The sequence below is a fragment of the Perca fluviatilis genome, chromosome 20 (assembly GCF_010015445.1).
Source record: "Perca fluviatilis chromosome 20, GENO_Pfluv_1.0, whole genome shotgun sequence".
Classification (NCBI taxonomy): Eukaryota; Metazoa; Chordata; class Actinopteri; order Perciformes; family Percidae; genus Perca; species Perca fluviatilis.
In genome coordinates, this window is record NC_053131.1 from 23298680 (window position 1) to 23319717 (window position 21038).

At 40.6% G+C, this 21038-nt stretch overlaps 1 protein-coding gene and 1 non-coding gene across 3 annotated transcripts in view; both read right to left on the bottom strand.

Moving 5' to 3' along the window:
* The window catches only part of arhgef10 (Rho guanine nucleotide exchange factor (GEF) 10), a 57652-nt gene that overhangs the window by 19214 nt on the left and 17400 nt on the right, over nucleotides 1–21038 (bottom strand). Inside the window, exons 8-22 of one of the 2 annotated variants that reach the window (XM_039786137.1) lie at nucleotides 20797–20978; nucleotides 19863–19979; nucleotides 19106–19217; nucleotides 18763–18875; nucleotides 18569–18646; nucleotides 18309–18488; nucleotides 12375–12491; nucleotides 11868–11960; nucleotides 11191–11361; nucleotides 10224–10369; nucleotides 9353–9537; nucleotides 5176–5291; nucleotides 3791–3918; nucleotides 1551–1651; nucleotides 1025–1146 (exon numbers count right to left, since the gene is read on the bottom strand). In XM_039786137.1, the coding sequence (XP_039642071.1) occupies nucleotides 1025–1146; nucleotides 1551–1651; nucleotides 3791–3918; nucleotides 5176–5291; nucleotides 9353–9537; nucleotides 10224–10369; nucleotides 11191–11361; nucleotides 11868–11960; nucleotides 12375–12491; nucleotides 18309–18488; nucleotides 18569–18646; nucleotides 18763–18875; nucleotides 19106–19217; nucleotides 19863–19979; nucleotides 20797–20978 (1961 nt within the window). The remainder of the gene's footprint in view (nucleotides 1–1024; nucleotides 1147–1550; nucleotides 1652–3790; nucleotides 3919–5175; nucleotides 5292–9352; nucleotides 9538–10223; nucleotides 10370–11190; nucleotides 11362–11867; nucleotides 11961–12374; nucleotides 12492–18308; nucleotides 18489–18568; nucleotides 18647–18762; nucleotides 18876–19105; nucleotides 19218–19862; nucleotides 19980–20796; nucleotides 20979–21038) is intronic. The other variant, XM_039786138.1, reaches the window with a different exon arrangement.
* Nucleotides 108–181, bottom strand: trnai-aau. Its single transcript has one exon. It is a non-coding gene; the product is annotated as a tRNA-Ile (tRNA).

Genomic DNA, 21038 nt, shown 5'->3' on the forward strand with positions numbered 1-21038 from the left:
TCCAGCCTGGTATAACAACATGGCTCAAATCATCTGCAAAACAACTTTACTTAGACCAACAGACTACTACTATGTTGGATATAACAACTTAAAGTTTTTAAAACCAATGGCCCGTACGGGGATCGAACCCGCGACCTTGGCGTTATTAGCACCACGCTCTAACCAACTGAGCTAACCGGCCAGGAGTGTACAGTCCTGAGCTACTTTTTCACCCAGTTGGTATGTCATGGCCAGTTACACAGAGTAATCTGACTCTAATCCATTCAAATTGTGTCATGTAATGGTGCCCAGGCCAAAATAAATAAATGAACATAAATAAACATGAACATTAGTAACGGTTTACTCCAATTTGTCTGGAGACACAAACACACTCACACACAGTTGATTCAAGATAACATTTATACCGATAACCTTCTCTTCCCCGCGTTAAAAGGCCTGTTTGCTGTTGGTATACAGCTGCTGAATACAAACTAACTAAGACAACTCCTCCTCCTCCAAATACAAAAGGCAATATGGACACAAAGCCAAAGCAGCCATGCCTCCTCAACAACTGTGATATTTAAAATGGAATACCATGTCACAGGTTGGGTCATTGTGCCAGCATTAAATGTCAAAGTCAGTAATCTATATGGTTTATGGCTGATTCTGATAGCTGGTTACACATCAGTGCTATAATGCCAGCTTTAGCCCATACAGGGATCAAACCAGCAACCTTGGCATTCTCAGCACCACACTCTAACCAACTAAGCTAACCTATCAACATGTACAGATTGAGCTACAGAACTTTTTTGACCTGATATGAGAGTAAGTGCTGTATGACAAACAGCAGACAGCGTGACTTTTGTCACACACACACACACACACACACACACACACACACACACACACACACACACACACACACACACACACACACACACACACACACACACACACACACACACACACACACACACACACACACACACACACACACACACACACACACACACACACACACACACACACACACACACACACACACCTTGAACTCCTGTAGTTTTGACATGACCACAGGCATTTGTCGAAGCAAGAGAGGGTGTTTCTGCTTTTTGATCTGATTCCCATCATCCTCTGCAAAGAACCAACCCTGCAGGTTGTCCTCCTCTGATTTCAAACACAAAACACACAGACACACAAATAGCACTTGATTCAATAACGTACATATGCAGTTAGTGTTTTTCTAACCACAAGCAATCTGTCTTCAGAATAAAAGACTCCAGAAGTCCCATTGTAAAACTATCATCATATTTCTTATAATTATCTTTAAACATATTTTGGTACAGCTTTCATGTTCTCATTAGATGTGGTCATAATATGTAGATAGCCTAACAACTATTAGTCAATAATGTAGTAACAGTAGTAATTTGGATAATCATAGGCATCTCTTGGATTAAAGAGATAGATATGCCAATAAGTCAATAAAGTAAACCGTCATACTGTATAAATGAATGGATAAACAATTCAAATCCAAAAAAAACAATGGGTGAGACAGCGGCAGTGTACTGTACCTAGAGCCAGTTTGGCCATCTGCAAGTTACTAATCCATGACTGTTTGATGGCTGGGCTGAGAGTATTGAACACTGCACTGAAGTAAGTAGGTTTACCCGACCTGCCAATAGAGAGGACAAAACAACATTAATGATTAGAAATTCCAAACTTTAATATCGTTATATCTATATCACAAATATATGACCAATGCATTACAGGAGATATATTGTGACAAACGTTTAGTGCCTCACCCTTTCTCAATGTCCTCCTAGATTTATTTTACATATTTAACACACATAGTGTATGTATGTATGTATGTATGTATGTATGTATGTATATATATATATATATATATATATATATATATATATATATATATATATATATATATATATATATATATATATATATATATATATATATATATATATAAAATATAAATAAAATATATATTGTATTTTTTCTTTTTAAAGACCTTTAACATCAACACACTGGACAGGAAGATAATTTTATCATTTCTATTCATAACAAACAAAATCTGTATGGGGCTGCTATTTCCAGCTAGTGTACTATAGATTAAAATAGGCATTTTGAGGTTAAGAAAAGTTTAAAGTTAGTATTTTAATACATACATTATTTATTAATTAGACATAAGTCATCACATAGAGCTTTAAAAAAGTAGTTTCATGAACCAGACAATTTTTTGTGAACCAAACATGAGAGTTGCTTTAACAAGATTGTAATGAATGATTACTGTAATGTACTGTGAGATGTGTCAACACTTTGGCAACCATATGAATTTGCATTAACATTTCTCTACACAGTCATGTTAATGTTGGAATATTCTTCCATACACACCAGTCCACTGCTTAGCATCTTTTAAAGTAACATCCCCAAAATGATCTCATAAAAAGAGCTCTGCCTGGGTTGAATCCCAGCCGAGGGGGCACATGAGTCTGCCCATTAAATGCTAACGGACTTGACAGATCGTGACAGAAATGCGATAGAGGTCTATGTCAATTATCGCTTCTATCAGCACCACATGTATACAGTGTGAGTGTGTGTGTGTGTGTGTGTTGTGGGGTCCTCCTGTCACTGGCTGATGGTGAGACGTGTTGTGTGTTTTGAGATTGAGGGATCAAGGGAGGAATGAGAGAGGCACAGCTGTGATTTCAAACATACCCGTGGATAATCTCACCAGCTAAGAGCAGCAAGGATGAGAGAGAGAGAGAGAGAGAGAGAGAGAGAGAGAGAGAGAGAGAGAGAGAGAGAGAGAGAGATGATTTTAGACCCTTTTTGGGGTGGCTCAAGCCCCCCTAAATTTCACCTAAGCCCCCTTAAAAATTATAATAATAAAAACCAAATACATAAAAAAAACAAAAAACAATTTTAGAGTTTGCAAACGTGTCTGTTGGTAACAGAGGGCAAACAATTACGGCTTCAAAGAAACCGGTTTAATATCCTGTGTCGCTGTCGCCAATGCTATGCACCTGTAACCCAGTCAAGGAAAGTTTCATTTTTTATTTATTTATTGTTTACACATCATTATCATTTCATTTGATTCTGGTAGTCCATTAAGAGACTTTTGTAGTTTTTTCATACATTCAATATTTTGCATTTATCCTCCGTTATAATAATAAATACATATATTCATTGTTATCCAGTGAAATTACTGATTTAGTGGGGGGGGGGGATTAACACTTTTGTAAGGCACTGTATCCGTGTCACATTCTCATGATTGATAGATAGATAATGGCACCCTTGGGGGACCACGTGCAGACCATAATAATGTGCAACACACTATGTGTGACATGAGCATTTGTGTTCAGCAACAGCTGCAGCACTGGGTAGTCTTTGGTTGCAAACACTGATGTACATTTCCTCCCCTGAGATCCATGCCTCAGATTAGAGCTGGTGGAGAAACTTGTTTATCCAAATATCCAAATGTGCTCTAATACTCTCTCTTAAAGCTATAGGCACACAGAGTGGCTGGGAGGACTGAAGGAGAAAGCAAGATAAAGGGGGATAAAGACAAACCAAGGCTAAACAAGAAAAGGGTGGTTTGGGCGAGGACTGAGACTGTGAAAATGTATGTGCTGGCTGTATGAAAGACCAATTAAACCAAATGAGCTGTGTGTGTATATACATTGTGTGTGTGTGTGTGTGTGTGTGTGTGTGTGTGTGTGTGTGTGTGTGTGTGTGTGTGTGTGTGTGTGTGTGTGTGTGTGTGTGTGTGTGTGTGTGTTTGTAAAACACAAACTTGTCATGTTTGCCAGGCAGCTGGAGTTGGATCCTACACCGGTCAGCTGCCCTGATCTCCTCCTCCTTCTTCAGTATCAGCCTCTGGAGACCTGATACCCAATCATGGGCCACTGTGGGGTTTACATTCTGTACACAAGGAAATTTGAGTGATGGACAGAAAAAAGAAAGTAGGAAGAGGGTGATGAAATGAAAGGGAAAAAAATAATTGAGTGGGAAAGAAATGAAGGTTTAGGGATGGGCGCTACAATGGGAATAGGAATAAAATAAATGTACTTCAGAGCATTTGAACATCAATAAACCACATTTATTTAAAGAAAATTCATTAATTTGAGTGACACAAAGAAATAAAAATCTATCACTATAATCAGGGGTTAAAGTGGGCCAGGACCACCAGGGTATTAGCTGACTCAGTCCCGGGGTGCAAAGAGCCAAACACGGAAAGAAAACCATCTTGGTAATACATTCCCGGTCGTAAAACTGTGTCATAACAGAATGACACTTATTGACATAACATCATAATCATCATAAACATTCATAAAGACTCCATTATGTTCATAACATGTGCCAGGTCATGGTTATGATGGTGTCATGTCAGTCTTATGCACACCCTTTCAAGAAAGGTGTCACCTGAATACGGTCAGTATTATTTAGGATATGAAATTTAGTGTTGAGAAAAATGCTTGGCAGTGTACAGCTCAAACATCTCAGTCCTGCTCCTTTCTTTCCTGTCCCATCAATCTTTCCCTCCCTCCTTCTCTCCGGTTTTCTCTTTCCCCCCCCCCACACACAAAAAAAAACACACACACACACACACACACACACACACACACACACACACACACACACACACACACACACACACACACACACACACACACACACACACACACACACACACACACACACACACACACACACACACACAAAAAAAAAAAAAAAAAAAAAAACACAAAAAAACAAAAAAAAAAATACCTCCATCCCAACAGCACAGGCAAGCTTGTGTGTATGTGGCCACATGATATGACAGGCTTGAATGGTGCAAATCAAGACTTAAGAGACTCCTCGTCTCCCAGAGACAAACTGCCCACACTGGCACATTCCACAGCTTAAACATTATATGCCTTCATAACAGCCCAGCCCTAATGGACATCTGAGGGGAAACGAGATGAATGGGATTTTAAAAGTCCTGAGGTACACTGGAGGAACATTTGTCTTTGTCAACTTTTGGCAAGCTTCCAAGAATATTAATAGACGGTAAAAATATTCCATATTATATGCACTTTAATCAAACTTCCCCCAAGGAACAATGAAGACTAGAAATGGATGGAGTTCAACTGATGTAACTTTAATTTTGTGCTTGTGTTTAGCGCAGCCATACAGTACCTGGTAGTTGCCTTTGAGGCTGCTGATCATGCTGGAGATCTGGTTGACCAGGCTGAGGTCATGGATTAGGTTCTGAAGATCTTGGTACAACTGACCAGGGCCCATATACAGCTTGTCTATGCAGAAACACACAAAAGAAAAACATATTTTTTAAAAACAGCAAACCGCAAAACAAAAAGTACAGATGTATTGTTTTTGTTACAAAGCTTTAATTGATTGGTATTTAAAAAAGGTGAGTAATAGCAGGTAGCAGTGACTACAATCCTACATAGAGAGCAGTGTCCTCATCTGAGCTTGAAAAAAATAAAAGCATACAAAACTCAAAAGGTAGCAAGTCAATTTAGCTGAGACCTTAAAAACTGCAACTATCCCCTTACAGAAAGTTGGATACACAAGCAGAAAGAGTGAGGCCAGTCTGATGAGAGAAGCCGTTCAAATTGGACTAACAAAGACAAAAATCAATAAAGGCCAATCAGTCAGTTTCCCACAGGGAGCGGTGACAGCTCTGCAAACTTGGCAGTGATTCTCACCAGTGTGCTCACTTATTCACAAGAACACTATGTTAGCCTTCAGAGGCCACACAAATATTGCATATGTGTTAGCATATATCACCCTTTATGTTCCTTACTTGTGTACCAGCTGTATGTATATGCATGCTGCAATAGGTATGCTGTAGGTATTTGCCTTTCATCATTTTTGCACTTGTGCTTAAAATAGCAAAGGATCCTATGTGATGAGATGGGAGCGGTTACTGTGCCATTGTTCTGTATCCAAAAGGTGCTTACACAAAACACTGCTGCACAGAACACAACCACATAGCTCATCAAAGGTCTAACTGACTCACACACACATACATAAGATCATGAAGATAATCATGAACAGCAGCTTGTATGGAGCACAGAGGGGATGCCTGTCAGTTGGCCAAAACTGTCAACAGGAACGTTATCGAGGTCATTCAATCAAATGGCCCAATTAACAAGAACAGGGCTCTTTCAAATTGAAACCTAACTGCAAACATTTTAGTGCACACAACAATAACCGCTGAGAGTGTGGATCGGTGAACTAACAGTTAAACCGCATCAGAGTCTTTGGCACCAAAATGACTTTGTTTGCTTCTGCCATTCTACATTCTCTTCTCTCTTTCCTTCTTCCTCTTCCTCCTCTTCTTCTTCTTCTTCCACAATAGTCACCGAGTCTGCCTGGTGTTCCAACTCCATGGCAACCCAGTCCAGTCCTCTCCTGAAGGTCTCGCTGACTGGGCATTTGGGGGACACTTAAGCCCTGTTTGTGCATCGCCAAAATCTGCATTTGTAGGTGGTCTCTGGGAGAATTATTCAAAAATGTCTCGGAGTTTGTACACAAGAGGCTGCTCACAGACACAGAAATCCGTTGTTGCCCTTACACATGCATGAGCGTATATGGGTTTAGGATTTCATTGATGTTTTCATGGTCGACGACCTCTTATTGCATTTCATTCATGTCAGTGGTTCAAATCCTAGCCAACCGCCAAATGAGAAATGTATTGTTGGAGTGTGTTGTGCACTTTTGTTACCATGTTTTTTTTTCAATTCAACTCTTTGCCTTCTCTAATGGAGCTGTGTGCAATGTTCATGGCTCATCTGTCTCAGCAAAGGCTGAGACACAGGGGGTTGAATTCAGGTCAGGGCAGAAATGCTGAATAAACCTGTCATGCTTGCTTTATTGTATGTCATGCTTGGAGCAACTTCATTTATAGCCAGCATCATATGATGGAGTACTATCTCAAGACTCTACTTAACATCACTTCATATTGGCATTGTTATAACAAGTGATTGAACTTCATATTTTCAATATCCCTGTACATGATTTGGGTTTAAATCTAACAGGCATGTAGTTTTAAACTTCAAATCTTTATTCTACTCTCCGTTAACATCAAGCCCTGTGAGCTGTGTATGATGGGGGTCTGTGCGAGCCTTGTAGTATATTTCCTCCCTTTTATTTATTTTTTTTACCATCTTTTGCAAAACATTATCCACATTTAATTGCAAATAATAAGACGCAACTGAATTGACCATTTCCCACGGACAGAACGGGGCCTGTGTAACTCATTTCGACCTGGGTCCAACTTCCTTCCTGAATGGCAGCATCATAGAAAACACACCATTCATCCCAGCAATTACACACTTCCTAAAAACAAACAATGTATCTACAAATGATATACTGACTATAAGCAGCAGGGACATGTAACTTAAAATGAACAGGCTGCATGGTGGTCTGATTGCTATGCAGTGCAGAGAAGAACTGAACTATGCAGAGAGACTTGAAAAGAGGTGACATCATACGCTGGACAGTCTCTTCATTGTCTTCTAGCAGGCTGGTCACCGAGCTGCTTTTGGCTGCACACAGTTGACTGAGAAACAATTGTTTCCACTTGTTAAAAGTTCTTGGACAATGCACACATTTGTGTGTGCACGCACATTCCCAAAGGATGGGCAATAACTAAACCAAAAAGTGAAGGAACTGAGTGAAGGTATGCAAGTTATTATTATTGTATTATTTAGTCCCGTCAAGGGAATTAAAAGTTATATGCAATGACACATTTTTACAAAGCACTGTGGTTAAGTCATATAATCTCAAAAGCAACTTTTGCAACATCTAAACGCTATTTGTAAGAAGAACAAAACAATATATTTGAGACCCATGCGGTCTTCCTCAGGCCTAAAAGGAGTATGCACACTGTATCATTCCATCGGGTTAAGATGAGGCTGTGAACCGGTCGGTCAGTTGCAGCCCTAGGAAAACCCTACAGTCTCACCAGATGATACTCAGGTCTGTCTTTGCCATCTGCCATCGGTAAAGGGAAAAGGGTATAAAAGGCAAATACAAGAGGGGTGAAATAGTTTAAGAGTATGAAACATTGCAGGTGGACTGCATGCTACAACACATAAAAAAAAAAAATGTAAACAAATTACATTATTTATAAAAAAGATAAATGTGACACTGCAAAAGACTTAACATTATGTAACAGTTTGGCAGATGTTAGATTAGAGGGAGGTGGAGAGATTGATGGCGAGGCAGAAACTGAGCTACAGAGTGCTGTGTGTTTTTTTTTTTAGTGGAAGTGATGCCAGCCCACTAGTGTTGGCAACTGACAGAGTGAGCCTTTGACCCCAGCTTGAATACATACAACCTTTGACAGACAGGGGATACAACATTATCAAAACACTCACCAGCCCAGCAATGTGCACCCACCCCCACACACACCCCACACCACCCCCCCCCCCCCCCCCCCCCCCCCCCCACACACACACACACACACACACACACACACACACACACACACACACACACACACACACACACACACACACACACACACACACACACACACACACACACACACACACACACACACACACACACACACACACACACACACACACACACACACACACACACACACACACACACACACACACACACACACACACACACACACACACACACACACACACACACACACACAAGATTAAAAACGGCACTGCTGTGACCACAGAAATATATGCCTCTTGTGTGTCTGATCTGGGCCTTTTAAAGTGGCTGAGCTGCTGCCTGTGACAGGGGAGAACCCAGTGGAAAGACTGAAATCATTGGATTCGGCAGCCAGCAGACCAGAGGATTACGGAAGGAAAAAAATACACACTCAGGGGCTGGACGGTTTGAGCAGGACTGACACCATTTTAGAAATGTCTGTGAATGTCCAGCAAGAAACAACTATTTAGTCTATGTATTGATAACGTAGTTTATTAAAATCGTGAAACTCGATTTGTTAATCACTTCAATTCTTACAGTTTTTGGAATGCTGCAAGTAATATTGATAATTATAGTCCTGGAAAGAGCCATACTTTAAACCACTAGACAAACTCTAATCTCCGGCTTATATAGAATCCAGCACAAGCATAGATATATTTACCTTTAATCACTTTATTAACTAGTCATCACGCACAAGTAGTTAACGGACCAGCAGGTGTTGGCTCCTATATCCCAGAGTCTCAAATCCCCATGGCCTACTACTTAACAACTCAGCTAATTGAACTCTCGCACCTTTTATTCCGGACCTTTTGTGAGAGAGAAACAGCACCACAGACAGACAAGACTGCTGCTCCAAAATAACTGAATGTGACACGGTTGTTCATACTTGGCTTAGCGTTGATGACCACCTTCTCCCCAGAATGAGATGCTGGGTAGCGGCTGTTGTCGGCCACGTCCTCGCTGGATCCAAACTCTAGCACTTCCACAAAGCTCAAAGGCACGCTCCACTTCAGAAGGAACTTTTGGTCGTGTAGGGCATTGCCACTGCCACTTCCACTGCCATCCTGACACCTGGAAAGAGCAGGAAGAGGTGGAGGGTCATGTGGCAAACTGGCTCTGGTTCAAATTCTTCTTAACACCTTATTCTACACTGTGTGAGGAGGAAATATGAGTGTAAGGAAAGGTTATGGTAAGGAAAAAAGAAACAAATCAGCTCAGCGGAGGAGGCCTATGGATGCCATGTTTGAAAGATAAGAGGAGGTAATTGTCACTCATCTAGAAACTCCCTTCTTTTTTTTTTTTAAGTAAGTGCATGTTTCCCAGAGGCAGTATGTGGTGACTAACATGTTACAATTACAGGACAGAAGCTAAAAAGCCCAGTAGCGGGGCTCTCCTTCACTCTTGGCTAAAAAACAAGCCACAGTGGGTACAAATGGGTCCCAAACCTACAGACTCAGTGTGGTCAAACGTCAGCCAAGGACACCAGTCACATACAGTGCTTATCATATTTCTCTACACTTCATTCTAGTTTAGTTCATTTTAAGACAAAATCTTTACTGTCTGGAAATCCTAGTTACATCAAACATTCCCTTACAGTAGGCAAAGTGAACTATACCAACAACAAAAACACACACACAAAAACTTTGTTTCTAAATTTGTAAAAAGTAAAGAGATTACAGCATATTGCAACCAAGGAAAGGAGAAGGTGCAAATTAAGGGAGAGATTAAGAACCGGTCTGGTTTGCGGTCACTCTTACCGGATATTGGGTGTGGCACACATGAGAACATCATTGAGCAGGAAGAGGCGTCGCTCCTTGGTTTTGATGATTTCACCACGCTCATTGTAGACCGTCTCCACCATGTCGTCTGAGCGGATCAGGTAGCGGCTGCCATTACTCAGAAGCTAATGGACAGTGACGATAAGTTAAGAGTGATACTATGTGAAGATGCAGTAGGAGTTTGGATCTCTGATTAAAGTACTTAGCTTACAACACCAAGCTCAGAGAAGAAACGCAGACCAAACAGAGATCTCACTAGGCTTTGTTGGTGTACACAAGAAAACAATCCTGATGCATTTCAGCCTATGTTTTTTTAAACTCTGGGTATCAAGGGTGTCCTGGAACATGTAACTCCCAAAATTCAGTCTGGCAAGAAACCTTTGTCATATCATCTCGTTTTTTTTTTCTTCCCCCAAGTTTCCTGTCATTCTCTACTGTGAAACCATCCACTTTGGGCAACAGCATATAATAGATGATTATTAACAGCGACTCTGCAATTAAAGGCCATGGAGAACAAAACACCTCTGCCCCATGTTAGATATCCTGTAAACACATGTTTCTACACAGATGCCCGAGTGGGTGGCTGACAAATAATTAGGGGAAAGCTGGTATTGTGTGCATATGTGCGAAGCCATGCGCTAAAAATATGCTATTCAGGCAAGAGAATACTTGAGAAAATGTGAAGCTCGAGTGCCTGATGGCTGCCCACATTGGGACAGAGAGAAATGTCACAGCATATGCTAAAAGAATCAAACATGAGCCAAAAATGTGCACACTGACTGAGCAATGAGTGCATCAACTCCAACCACTTTCTCAATCAGCATATTAAAACAAAAACCTCATGTATCAAGAAGGCAGACTCCACTAAGCTACCGTATCATACTGTACGATTCAAACTACTACAAAACATGCATGCCAGGGCACACACGCTGAGCAGTGGGCAGACCTTGTTGAGGTAGCGTTCGTTCATGGCCTTTGCAATGTGACGGATCTCGCAGCACTGGTCAGCTTCCCTCTTCTTTTCGTTGAGCTTCTCTGCCAGTGTCTCCAGTTCAGTCAGGGCCATCTGTAGGGGCAGACGGTCTGCATGACCCACTGGTGTGTTCTTCAGCATGTCCTGTTGAGGATGCACAGAGAAGTCATACATTAGTCAGTGGTTGATGAGCCATACCGAGGATCAATCTCCCAGTGCCTTTTAACAGTTTCATTCATGGACAATCTGCATTATCACATCCAACAGCACTTGATGTAAGCAGTGAGTGCTTTATAGCACACATCCTCGTGACTGATAGGGTTTTAATAATAGAACCATGCAGTCAATAAACTGCTGTTAAACATGTTCATACTTAAAAGAAAAAGGGTGGTGGTGGGGGAGCGGGGGTTATCTGCAAGAGGCACTGCAAAAATAAAATATGCCAGGTCAGGATTAAAAGAGATCTGAGGAAACAATTTCCCCACCCCCCCGCCCCCCAGAGCATTTCCCTGGCCTCCCCTTGAAGTTGAAAAACAAAGTGCCTTGATTTATGTGTATGGCACTCCCTCTGCTGGTGAATGTATATACCGCACTGTCTTCTGCAGACAGCAGTTTACTATGAAGGAGATGAAAATAAGAAGTCATCATACCTGAAGGAGCAGAATGAACTGTGGGAATCTCTGGATAGGTTTCATCATCAGGCCATACAAAGTCATTCGGTCACTGCTGGTCTCCTGACGATGCTGTAGGTGAGAAGATGGGTAACTGCAGTGTAGTTAGGAACCAGTTTTTAGATTTTAAAAGGGTGCAAGTGATAGAGGAATAAGACTAAAAAGCATGCTAGCCGTAGCCAGTTACAGAGTTGTGTTTACCAGGCTAATTCATATACTTTTGAGTAGATGTGTTTTGCATTTTTGTAAGGAAATAATCTGTCTTGTATTTAATGTAATTAGCTTTCTTTAAGCGAACAGCAAGAATTTTATTTAATAAACAGTAATCCCTTTCTGTTGAAATGCACAACAATACAAATCATGTAACAAAAGTAAATGCAAAGAAAACATTAGATCCCTATGCAAGAACAATATTTATGACACCGTTTACACCCTGCACTGTAGTTCCAGTATTAGTTTAACATGTTTTTTGCGTTTTTCTCAAACCTTGAGGAATTCCAGGAAGCCAGGTTTGGAGGCGCATGTCTTCCTTACCACTGCCATTGCAGTGCTGAAGTTGTTAACATACTCACTGTAGGCATCCAGCACCATGGACTTTGAGAACTGTTGAGAAACACAGAGGTTCAAACCCATTAACCACTTGCAGTAACTTATTGTAACAGTTTTACAAGACACAAAGAAAAGCTATCCTGCAGATAGTGGCATCGGATCAAATAATCCTTATGTGTTGTTCGGCGTGCAGAGACAAGCAAACTATTTCGTTTTTTAATTTGGAGGACTTATTGAAAATAGCACAGCCGTCGTATCCTTCTAGTTAAATTTACTCAAACAAAAACGTGTAGAGATTTCAGGGTTTTTTTTTTTCTCCCAACTACAAGGAACTTTAATTTTGTGTTGATTTTGGCGGCTCCTGTGGACAAAAACGGTAGCGTTTTCATCATTTTATCATGATCTTGCTAGTATATGCTTTTGGAAACAAGTGAAAGAAAGACGCAACTTATTTTTAATACCATTTGTCTTTTTTTTAAACACTGATGTTTCAGGATGCTCAGCTATGAGGTAACTTATCTATTTGTGGCTATGTAAGAATTAATAATAATTAATAACTGTAAATATGACAATGGTGAAACTAACTTACTCAATGCATAATAATAATAAAAACATAAAAAGCCAAAATGGCCTTTTCCTCTTATGATCTACCAAATATTTGCTGAATAAGATCCCGCTAAGCGTCTAAGGACATCCGACAATTAACGGTTGTTCTTGTTAATAGCCATAATAAAACTCTAACACTACCATCAAGTTAATACTAAGAAAGTAATGATGCTAAACCTGCGGTGCTACTTCGGGGTGTTAATGAAGCAAAGTAGGGATGTCAGGCACATCCTCACCTATTTCCAAGGTGCATGGAGAACGGGAGAACAAGAGGTGAAAACTCCAGCCACACTTAGTAGAGAACAACTTTATTGTCAGAGCAATGGGTTTACTCTTGTTCACTGCAACCCCACTGCAAGCCAAGAAGTGTGTTCAGATTACAACTTTAACCTAGTTTTAAATATCTTACTCCATACGCGACTCTACAAGGAGTCTAAATTTCTCCTAAATTATCAATAAAAATAACGTAAATTTATTTTTGTATTTTGGCATTTTTATTGGACAGAGTTTACATATTGCTTAACAAAGCAAACAGTAAGGTCACATCAAGCCTTCACTCTACAGAAGAATTTGCAAAAAAATTCTTCTTCTTGACATCATCCACATCAACAGTCCAATGGCAATTCCAGCTCCATCATTTAATGAAATGGAGGCTGCAGCTCCATCAGCTGAGCCAGCGGCAGCTGAAGCTGCGGCGTTAGTAGTGTTACAGACAATTGGCAAACAATCAGTATCTGCATTGTCATCATTGGAAGCAGCAGCTGAATCTTCTTTTGTGGGAGTAGCAGTGTCTTTGACTCCATCATGAAGGTAAGTGCCTGCGGAAGGTGCTGTTGCATATTCATGGCTGGAAATCTCGGGGTCTGAATGTCCATCACTGGAACTCTTGGGGAGTGAATGTTCTTCACTGACTCGAGCAATGGCCTCTCCAAGCCAGTGGGGGCTGAAACTTCTCTCTTTAAGTCAGTCTTGATAGGGTCAGACCCATAACTGGGGCTGTCAGTGCCTGAGACTTCATCGCTTCAGTCAATGGTAGGCAAGGCCTTTTTAATTGTTGGCTTTACATTAGCTTCGTCAATGTAACTGCCACAGTCCCCATGTGAGTCAGAAGCCCTATCATCTCTGAGCTCCAAGCCAGTTTCAGTGTATGTGAGAGAATCATCTGATTTATCTACAGGGTCATGAGCTGAAGGGCAGCTTGATCATAGGAGCTGGTGTCCATTTCATCTACCAGGTGAACCATAGTTACAAAACTGTGTTTTAGGGCTTCCCTGGGTGTGACTCTCTTTCCAGCATCCAGATGTAGACATGATTTTAGGAGGCTTAAAAACACCAACCTATCTTCATACTCAAGAGTGTCCCTTTTCGCTGGGCATTTCTGTACTGCTTGCTCCATATTCCTGAACAGTTCAAAAACTTTCTGAGAAACTTGGAGCTTGACACCGGTGGTCTTCTCAAACTCCTCTGGGGACTTTAGTCTCCACTTTGGACTGATGGAGTACTTCTCCATGCTGAAATAATGACAGGTGTATTTGCCAGCACTCAGCAGGTGGTCTTCTGGCTGGCCCAGAAGGTGCACCATAGTTCTCATCCTACTATATGAGCAGATTCCAGGGAATAGTTTGACGCCAAAGTACATGCATGGCATGACGCATCCCAATCCCCACATACCAACAGCTTCGGACAACGGGAGGCCCAAGGTCACCTCTGGAGCCCTGAATGGGTGAGCCTGCAGGTTCATCCCAAACTGCACTCTGCTCACAGGAAGGGCCATACCAAAGTCAATCAGCTTCACCCTGAAGGGCTGATCCTTGTGGTTAACAAGCATTATATTGTCAGGTTTCACATCTGTGTGAAGGATGCCAATATCCTTCAGGGCGTCCAATGCTACGAGGAGCTGGTATGTCACAGGGCGAATTTCATTTACGCTCCATTGCTTGAAAGCCCTCTCCTTCAGCAGGTCCTGAAGGCTCCTGTCCAGCAACTCAAAGGTCAGGCAAGAGAGGTTGCTGAATCTAAAATTCTCCACAAATATTACTAAGTTCTTTTTCTCTGGGTCAAGAGCCCTAATTGCTTCTAGCATTTCCACTTCATTTTGAATGATGTCCTCTTCACTCGTTTTGTGGATCTTTACTGCTACCATCTTGGCGGTCATTAAATTGATACACTTGGCAACTTTGCCAAAGCATCCCTCTCTATTAAGTCCATTACCATATAGCGGGTGGAGTTGCTGAACAGTATATCATGCTTCTGTACATGATATGGTACAGGCAGTGTCTTCTTGTTCTTTCATTTTCATTACCAAAGGTCGAAGTTGAAGTAGAGGAAGACATTTTTGCAGTCAAATGTTTTCAAATACTTGTCGAACATAAGTATAGTTATTTTGTCTTATTACTCTGAAGGTAACCACAAGGTAAATGACCAGATTTAGATGACGGGGCTTAGTTTGTGGAGTTCTCAAGTTGACATAATTCTGAAAAAATTCTAGAAACTTTTTGTCCCCCTGCTCAAAATTCTAAAAAGCTTTATTGCCATGAATGCCAAGGATAAATTACAAATTGCCAAATAAAATCAAAGCTACTTTCTCTCTCTTATTGAATAATTACATTTTATACAAGAGAACATAACTAGATAATCACAAGATAAATACCATCCTTTCAACACAAACATTAATGATTTAACACAATATAATTAATTAGGACATTTGGGTGTGTCTCAGTATGTTTCAGGCAGATACATATTGCTGATTCCTGAGCTGTAGCGACGTTTACCCTCATTTGTGTGTGACAGGATTTCTGATCACATGATCTCACACACACAGCCCTTTAACCTTGTGGGGTCCAGCATTTTGGGCCCCACAAGGCTGTGCAGACTCCACAAGTATACTGTATTCCCCGGTTTTTGGACCCCACGAATATAGTAACACACACACACACACACACACACACACACACACACACACACACACACACACACACACACACACACACACACACACACACACACACACACACACACACACACACACACACACACACACACACACACACACACACACACACACACACACACACACACACACACACACACACACACACACACACACACACACACACACACACACACACACACACAAAAAAAAATAAGCACTTGGTGTGTAAGTCTTGTTTTATGATGAGATAAACATTGCGAGGTGAGAGAGGGCAGTGAGCAGACTTTAGATGGGTCTCACTGCTGCTCTGATGTAATGCCAGGGGTTGATTTTTGTACAAAAACAAGGAAGTGAAGTTGTGAGCAGGGCCCTGTTTCAGAGAGCGGGTTTTTGTGACCCTGAGATGAGGGAAACTTTTTTTTTTTTTTTTAAAGATTATTTTTTTGGGCATGTTTAGGCCTGTATTTATAGAGGACAGCTGAAGGTCAGCCACAGGTCGGGGTCGAACCTGCGTCGAGGAGTAAACCTCTATATATGGGCGCCTGCTCTACCAGGTGAGCTACCCAGGCGGCCAGCAGTTTTTAGTTCCAAAGAGAGAGGTAACTTAAACTATTGGTTAGCTAATAACGATAATAATAATAATAATAATAATAATAATAATAATAATAATAATATAATAATAATAATAATACATTTTATTTATATAGCGCTTTTCATGGTACTCAAAGACACTTTACAGTAAAACCCAGCACATATTAGTGCGGTAGGGAGTTCCAGAGGGAGGGGGCTGCAATAGTTACCATGGTAACTGACTCTGTGAACCTAACCTGCATGCCCATATCAAAGTGTGTATGAAAAGCGCATTACAGGTTTACTGTATGTCCGAATCAACAATCCTGGTTGGACATTAGTTTGTTATCCAGGCCTATCTAAAGTTACTGCCTTTATGCACTCAGCCATTTCTTTGAACATCGTTTTTGCCCTCACATTCAAATACTACACATCAAGCCACCCTCACCTCAAATAAAACCTTTGTATGTCCTTTTTTTTTTATTAACACTGTGACTCTGTGTACACAGACAGCAGTTAGGTGGTTAGAGCAGGTCACCTACAATGTTTATTGCACATATTGTGAAATCTCAGTTGAAATCATAAAATCGGCATGACGCCTTACACATTTAGGATTATCACTATCCATATCAGTCACGATCTGATGAGTCACATTTATGGAACATAATTCCTATAATATTGGAGATTATAATTCATATTTCTGTAGGAGTAAGATTGTGGTGCCGCCGCAGAATGTAGTGTGAAAGGGAGTTTTTTTTTTTTTTATAGGCTGTGTTTAGTCGGAACATGTTTTACTGCAGTTCAGTGACTGTGTTCAACTGACTACATTTGTTAAAAGAGCTGAAATAAAGCCACTGAATGCTGCTGAGCCAAGATCCATATAGATGTCCAAAATTTAACATCCATTGTATTTGAACCTTGACGCCTTTTCATGTACAAATCAACTTTGATCTATACAGACTGCGCATCTTCAACTATTTACTAATTTTCATTTTAAGTGGCTGGCCCGTGTTTTGTCCCTGTCCGATTAAAGATGAAAAAATTTAATGTAGGCTACAGTCTAATACACACATTCCACCACTTTATCATCCATTAAGTGTATGTAAGTCTGGTAAATGATGAATTAATGGACAACACTAAATCCAAATGTATTCTGTTAACTTATTGACACTTTTCCCTTCCCTTTTTTTTTAAAGATACATGTGCACAGTCCACATATAAATGCATTAATATCTCCACGTCCATTGGATTAAAATGAAGGCTCTGCATTTTTTTTAACCTGATTCCATGGTGAATTGTAGTATTGGAGCTCCATTGATGATGGCTTTGTCCATTTCCCATGCATCAGCTTAACTGAGAGTGAACATACTCTGAGTTAATAGAACAAATTCTGATCAGCTTTTATGGAACTGAAAACTCTTGAGTTTTCCATCTCAGGGTTTATCAACTCAGAGTTCAGGGTTAGGCTCAGAGTTTGTTAAACCGGCTTTCTAAAAACAGGACGGACTGTGGGAGATGAGGTCTTGTGTTTTGAACATCCCTGCATATGAGTTGCTAAAGAGCCAAAGAGTGCAGCTTTCTGCATCTGCATGAGAGCATGTGTCTTTGACGTGAAGTAACATGGTAAGAAAAAGGGAGGAGTGTGGCTGTGCTCCATGTCCAACTGATTAAAAAAAACACAGCTAATGTATATTATTTATATTTAATATATTGGTGAAGTTCTCCAAAAAAAAAAAGGCTTTAAAATTACAGTCCCAGCTTACCGATGCAACAAAGACATCCCCGATCATCTCCAGGCTGTCCCACTCAGCCACACGGCTTGCCAGGGCGATCTGAAACAGGAAGTGGCACTGCAGGATCTCACGCACACGATAGAAGGTCATCTTCAGTTTCCTGTCGCTCAGCAGCCTTGGCTCAATCTGGGTCAGGGGCTTCTCATATTGCTGATAAAGCAGATAATGTGAACTGTAATAACAAACATTTCAAAGGGGATTTGGCAACCACTGCAGCCTTACTTGCCTACCTCTAATATCCTTTTCAGTGCATCAAGATAGTTCTTCTCGCTCTCCAATATAGACCCCAATATACATCTTCTCACCAGCTGTAGAGTAAAAAATACCAAACCATTGGTTTTTACACATGGTTTTTGAAAACAGAAAAGCAACACAGTAAAAAGTTACATAAATTGGGATGGAAGTTGAAGGGCATGTTCATTACCTGTTGCTGTGAAAGACCCTCTGGTGCTGGACACAGCACAGGCTCAACATTGAAACAGTCCACCTCAATGAAGAGTTCAGACTCCTCATCCTCAAAACAGGCTGACTTCCTCTCTGAAAGATGACGAAGAGAGAGCAAGCAAAGCAGCATAAATAAAATGATTGCAATTAAACAAAAAAGCCATTATGCTGAAGAGACCGAAACGCTGTCCTAGCCAAAACATGTTGACCCTTTTCTAAAATGCTAAAACATTCACATGAACACTGATTTAACATAAACAGAAGAGCTAAGGGGCGATGTGTACAGCTAAAGAGATGACTGTTTATGAAGGCAAATTACATACCATTACAGAATGATTTTGTTTTGATGAAAGAGCGTCCTTTCTTCACTGCAGCTTTGGTTTTCTCAAGCCCATCTTTGGTCCCATCCTTAGCTGCCTTCACCAGCTTTTGCATCTTTGATGATGAGACAAAATACACTATTATCCATCTCAAAAGTAACACAAAATGTATTTTTTCCCACAGTTAAAAAGCTACTGAGCTAAGCGGGACAGGAGCAGTGTTAGAGTAGGGATGAAGATAAATGGCAGTTTGTGTAATGAAGGATAACAGGAGAGCAAAGTTGACGAGAGAATGACATACTGTAGTAAGTGGGACATCAGCTGAAAGAAACACAGTGCTGAAATACATAATGACTGATCTACATTGTAAGAGATACTGTAAATGCAACTAATATTTTCTGTTGGAATATGCAAAAACAACAAACTAACAAACGGTTTTCAGCTACTTTGAATAATACACTAAAAAACTCAATTGCTGGTGTCTCAGTTTACTGTAGAATTTAACAACGGTTACTTAAGAATAGATCTTAAGCTTCACAACATATAATGAGACAGGTAAGTGCAGCAGATAGGAAGGCAAATGAATTGTATGCAAACCCAGCACTAGGACCACCACCACCACCACAAGTCATTCACATGAGAGCAGTATGAGAGTACCGAGTCAGTGAGAGACACCCAGAGTGGTTAGCTAGACTCAGAGTTAAGGGTTGGGACTACTTTGTCTAGCACAAGCAGGTGAGGTGAGCCTCAGGTAGTTTACCTTCTGCTCGTGTTTCTGTTTTAACTGCTGCAGCTCTACCGTTCCCACTGTATTTGCCATTAGATCTTTCATCTTTTTCTCATAGTGTTCTTTCAAGCGTGTCAGATCTTGAGAGAGCTAAACAAAAGCAAAGCAGGCGTTACTGTTTATGGTTTTGGAATGACCTTGCAACTTTAGATCCACAGCAAACTCACTTATTTCTTGGTATTGTGTTACTGGACTGCTGACTCTATCCTCTTCCAAAAAAGAACATTTTGTTTAATGCATTTAAACTGAAATGTACTTTTCCAGAGGGCATGCCTTCCCTTGATCTGATCATGGGCATTTTGTTCCATTTGTGGAGCCACTGAAATATGGCACTTGCACAACATACTGGAAAGTGTATTTCTTAATTTTGAAAAATTTGACCATAGTTGCATTCATGTGTAAATAAATATGCATCAACACATAAAATGTACAAAATGCAGAAACAAAATAGCTTTCACCTAATTGGGAGAAGTTTTTATCACCCACTTATTTCAAAAGCCATTGGCATTTGATGAAATTTAAAAAAAAAAATTGAAATTTCTGACCATGACACACTGAAAAATAAGTGAAGTTGAATTCTCAAAACCAAAATCCAAAAGATTACAGAGCGCAGCAAGCTGACTGTAAGCCAGAATCAGGTCTGCAGAAGCAAATGAACTGTGGAGTCCACATAAAATGCACAAAGGGACTGTACATTATTGAAACTGAAGGCCCACAAATAATTTTACCTAACACAGGTTTGTTGTACAAACAATTAGAAATAAATTGCAAATTACAAATGAAACAAATCCCTGCTTCATCAGCTGCTGTCATCTGTCCACCTACAGATGTACAGTGATATTGAGACGAGAGTCGTTTATTGGTTGCAATGCTGACAGAGAAATAGGAGGGTGATTGTTATACACACATGGGTTTTCCTCTGGGGTGGCTTCCCTCTCATGAAGGCGTGGGGCAGCCCATTCTCAGGGCGACCTTCCCCGTCGCTGGCTTCATCATAGCTTTCAAACTCACTGGAGCTCCAGCCGTTGTCCAGGGAGCTGTTGCAGCCACCCTCCTCCCCAAATTCCACATCATCATAGATCATCTCATCTGGATATATATGAAAAAATGAAATTTAAAATCAGAAATAATATATATATATATATATAT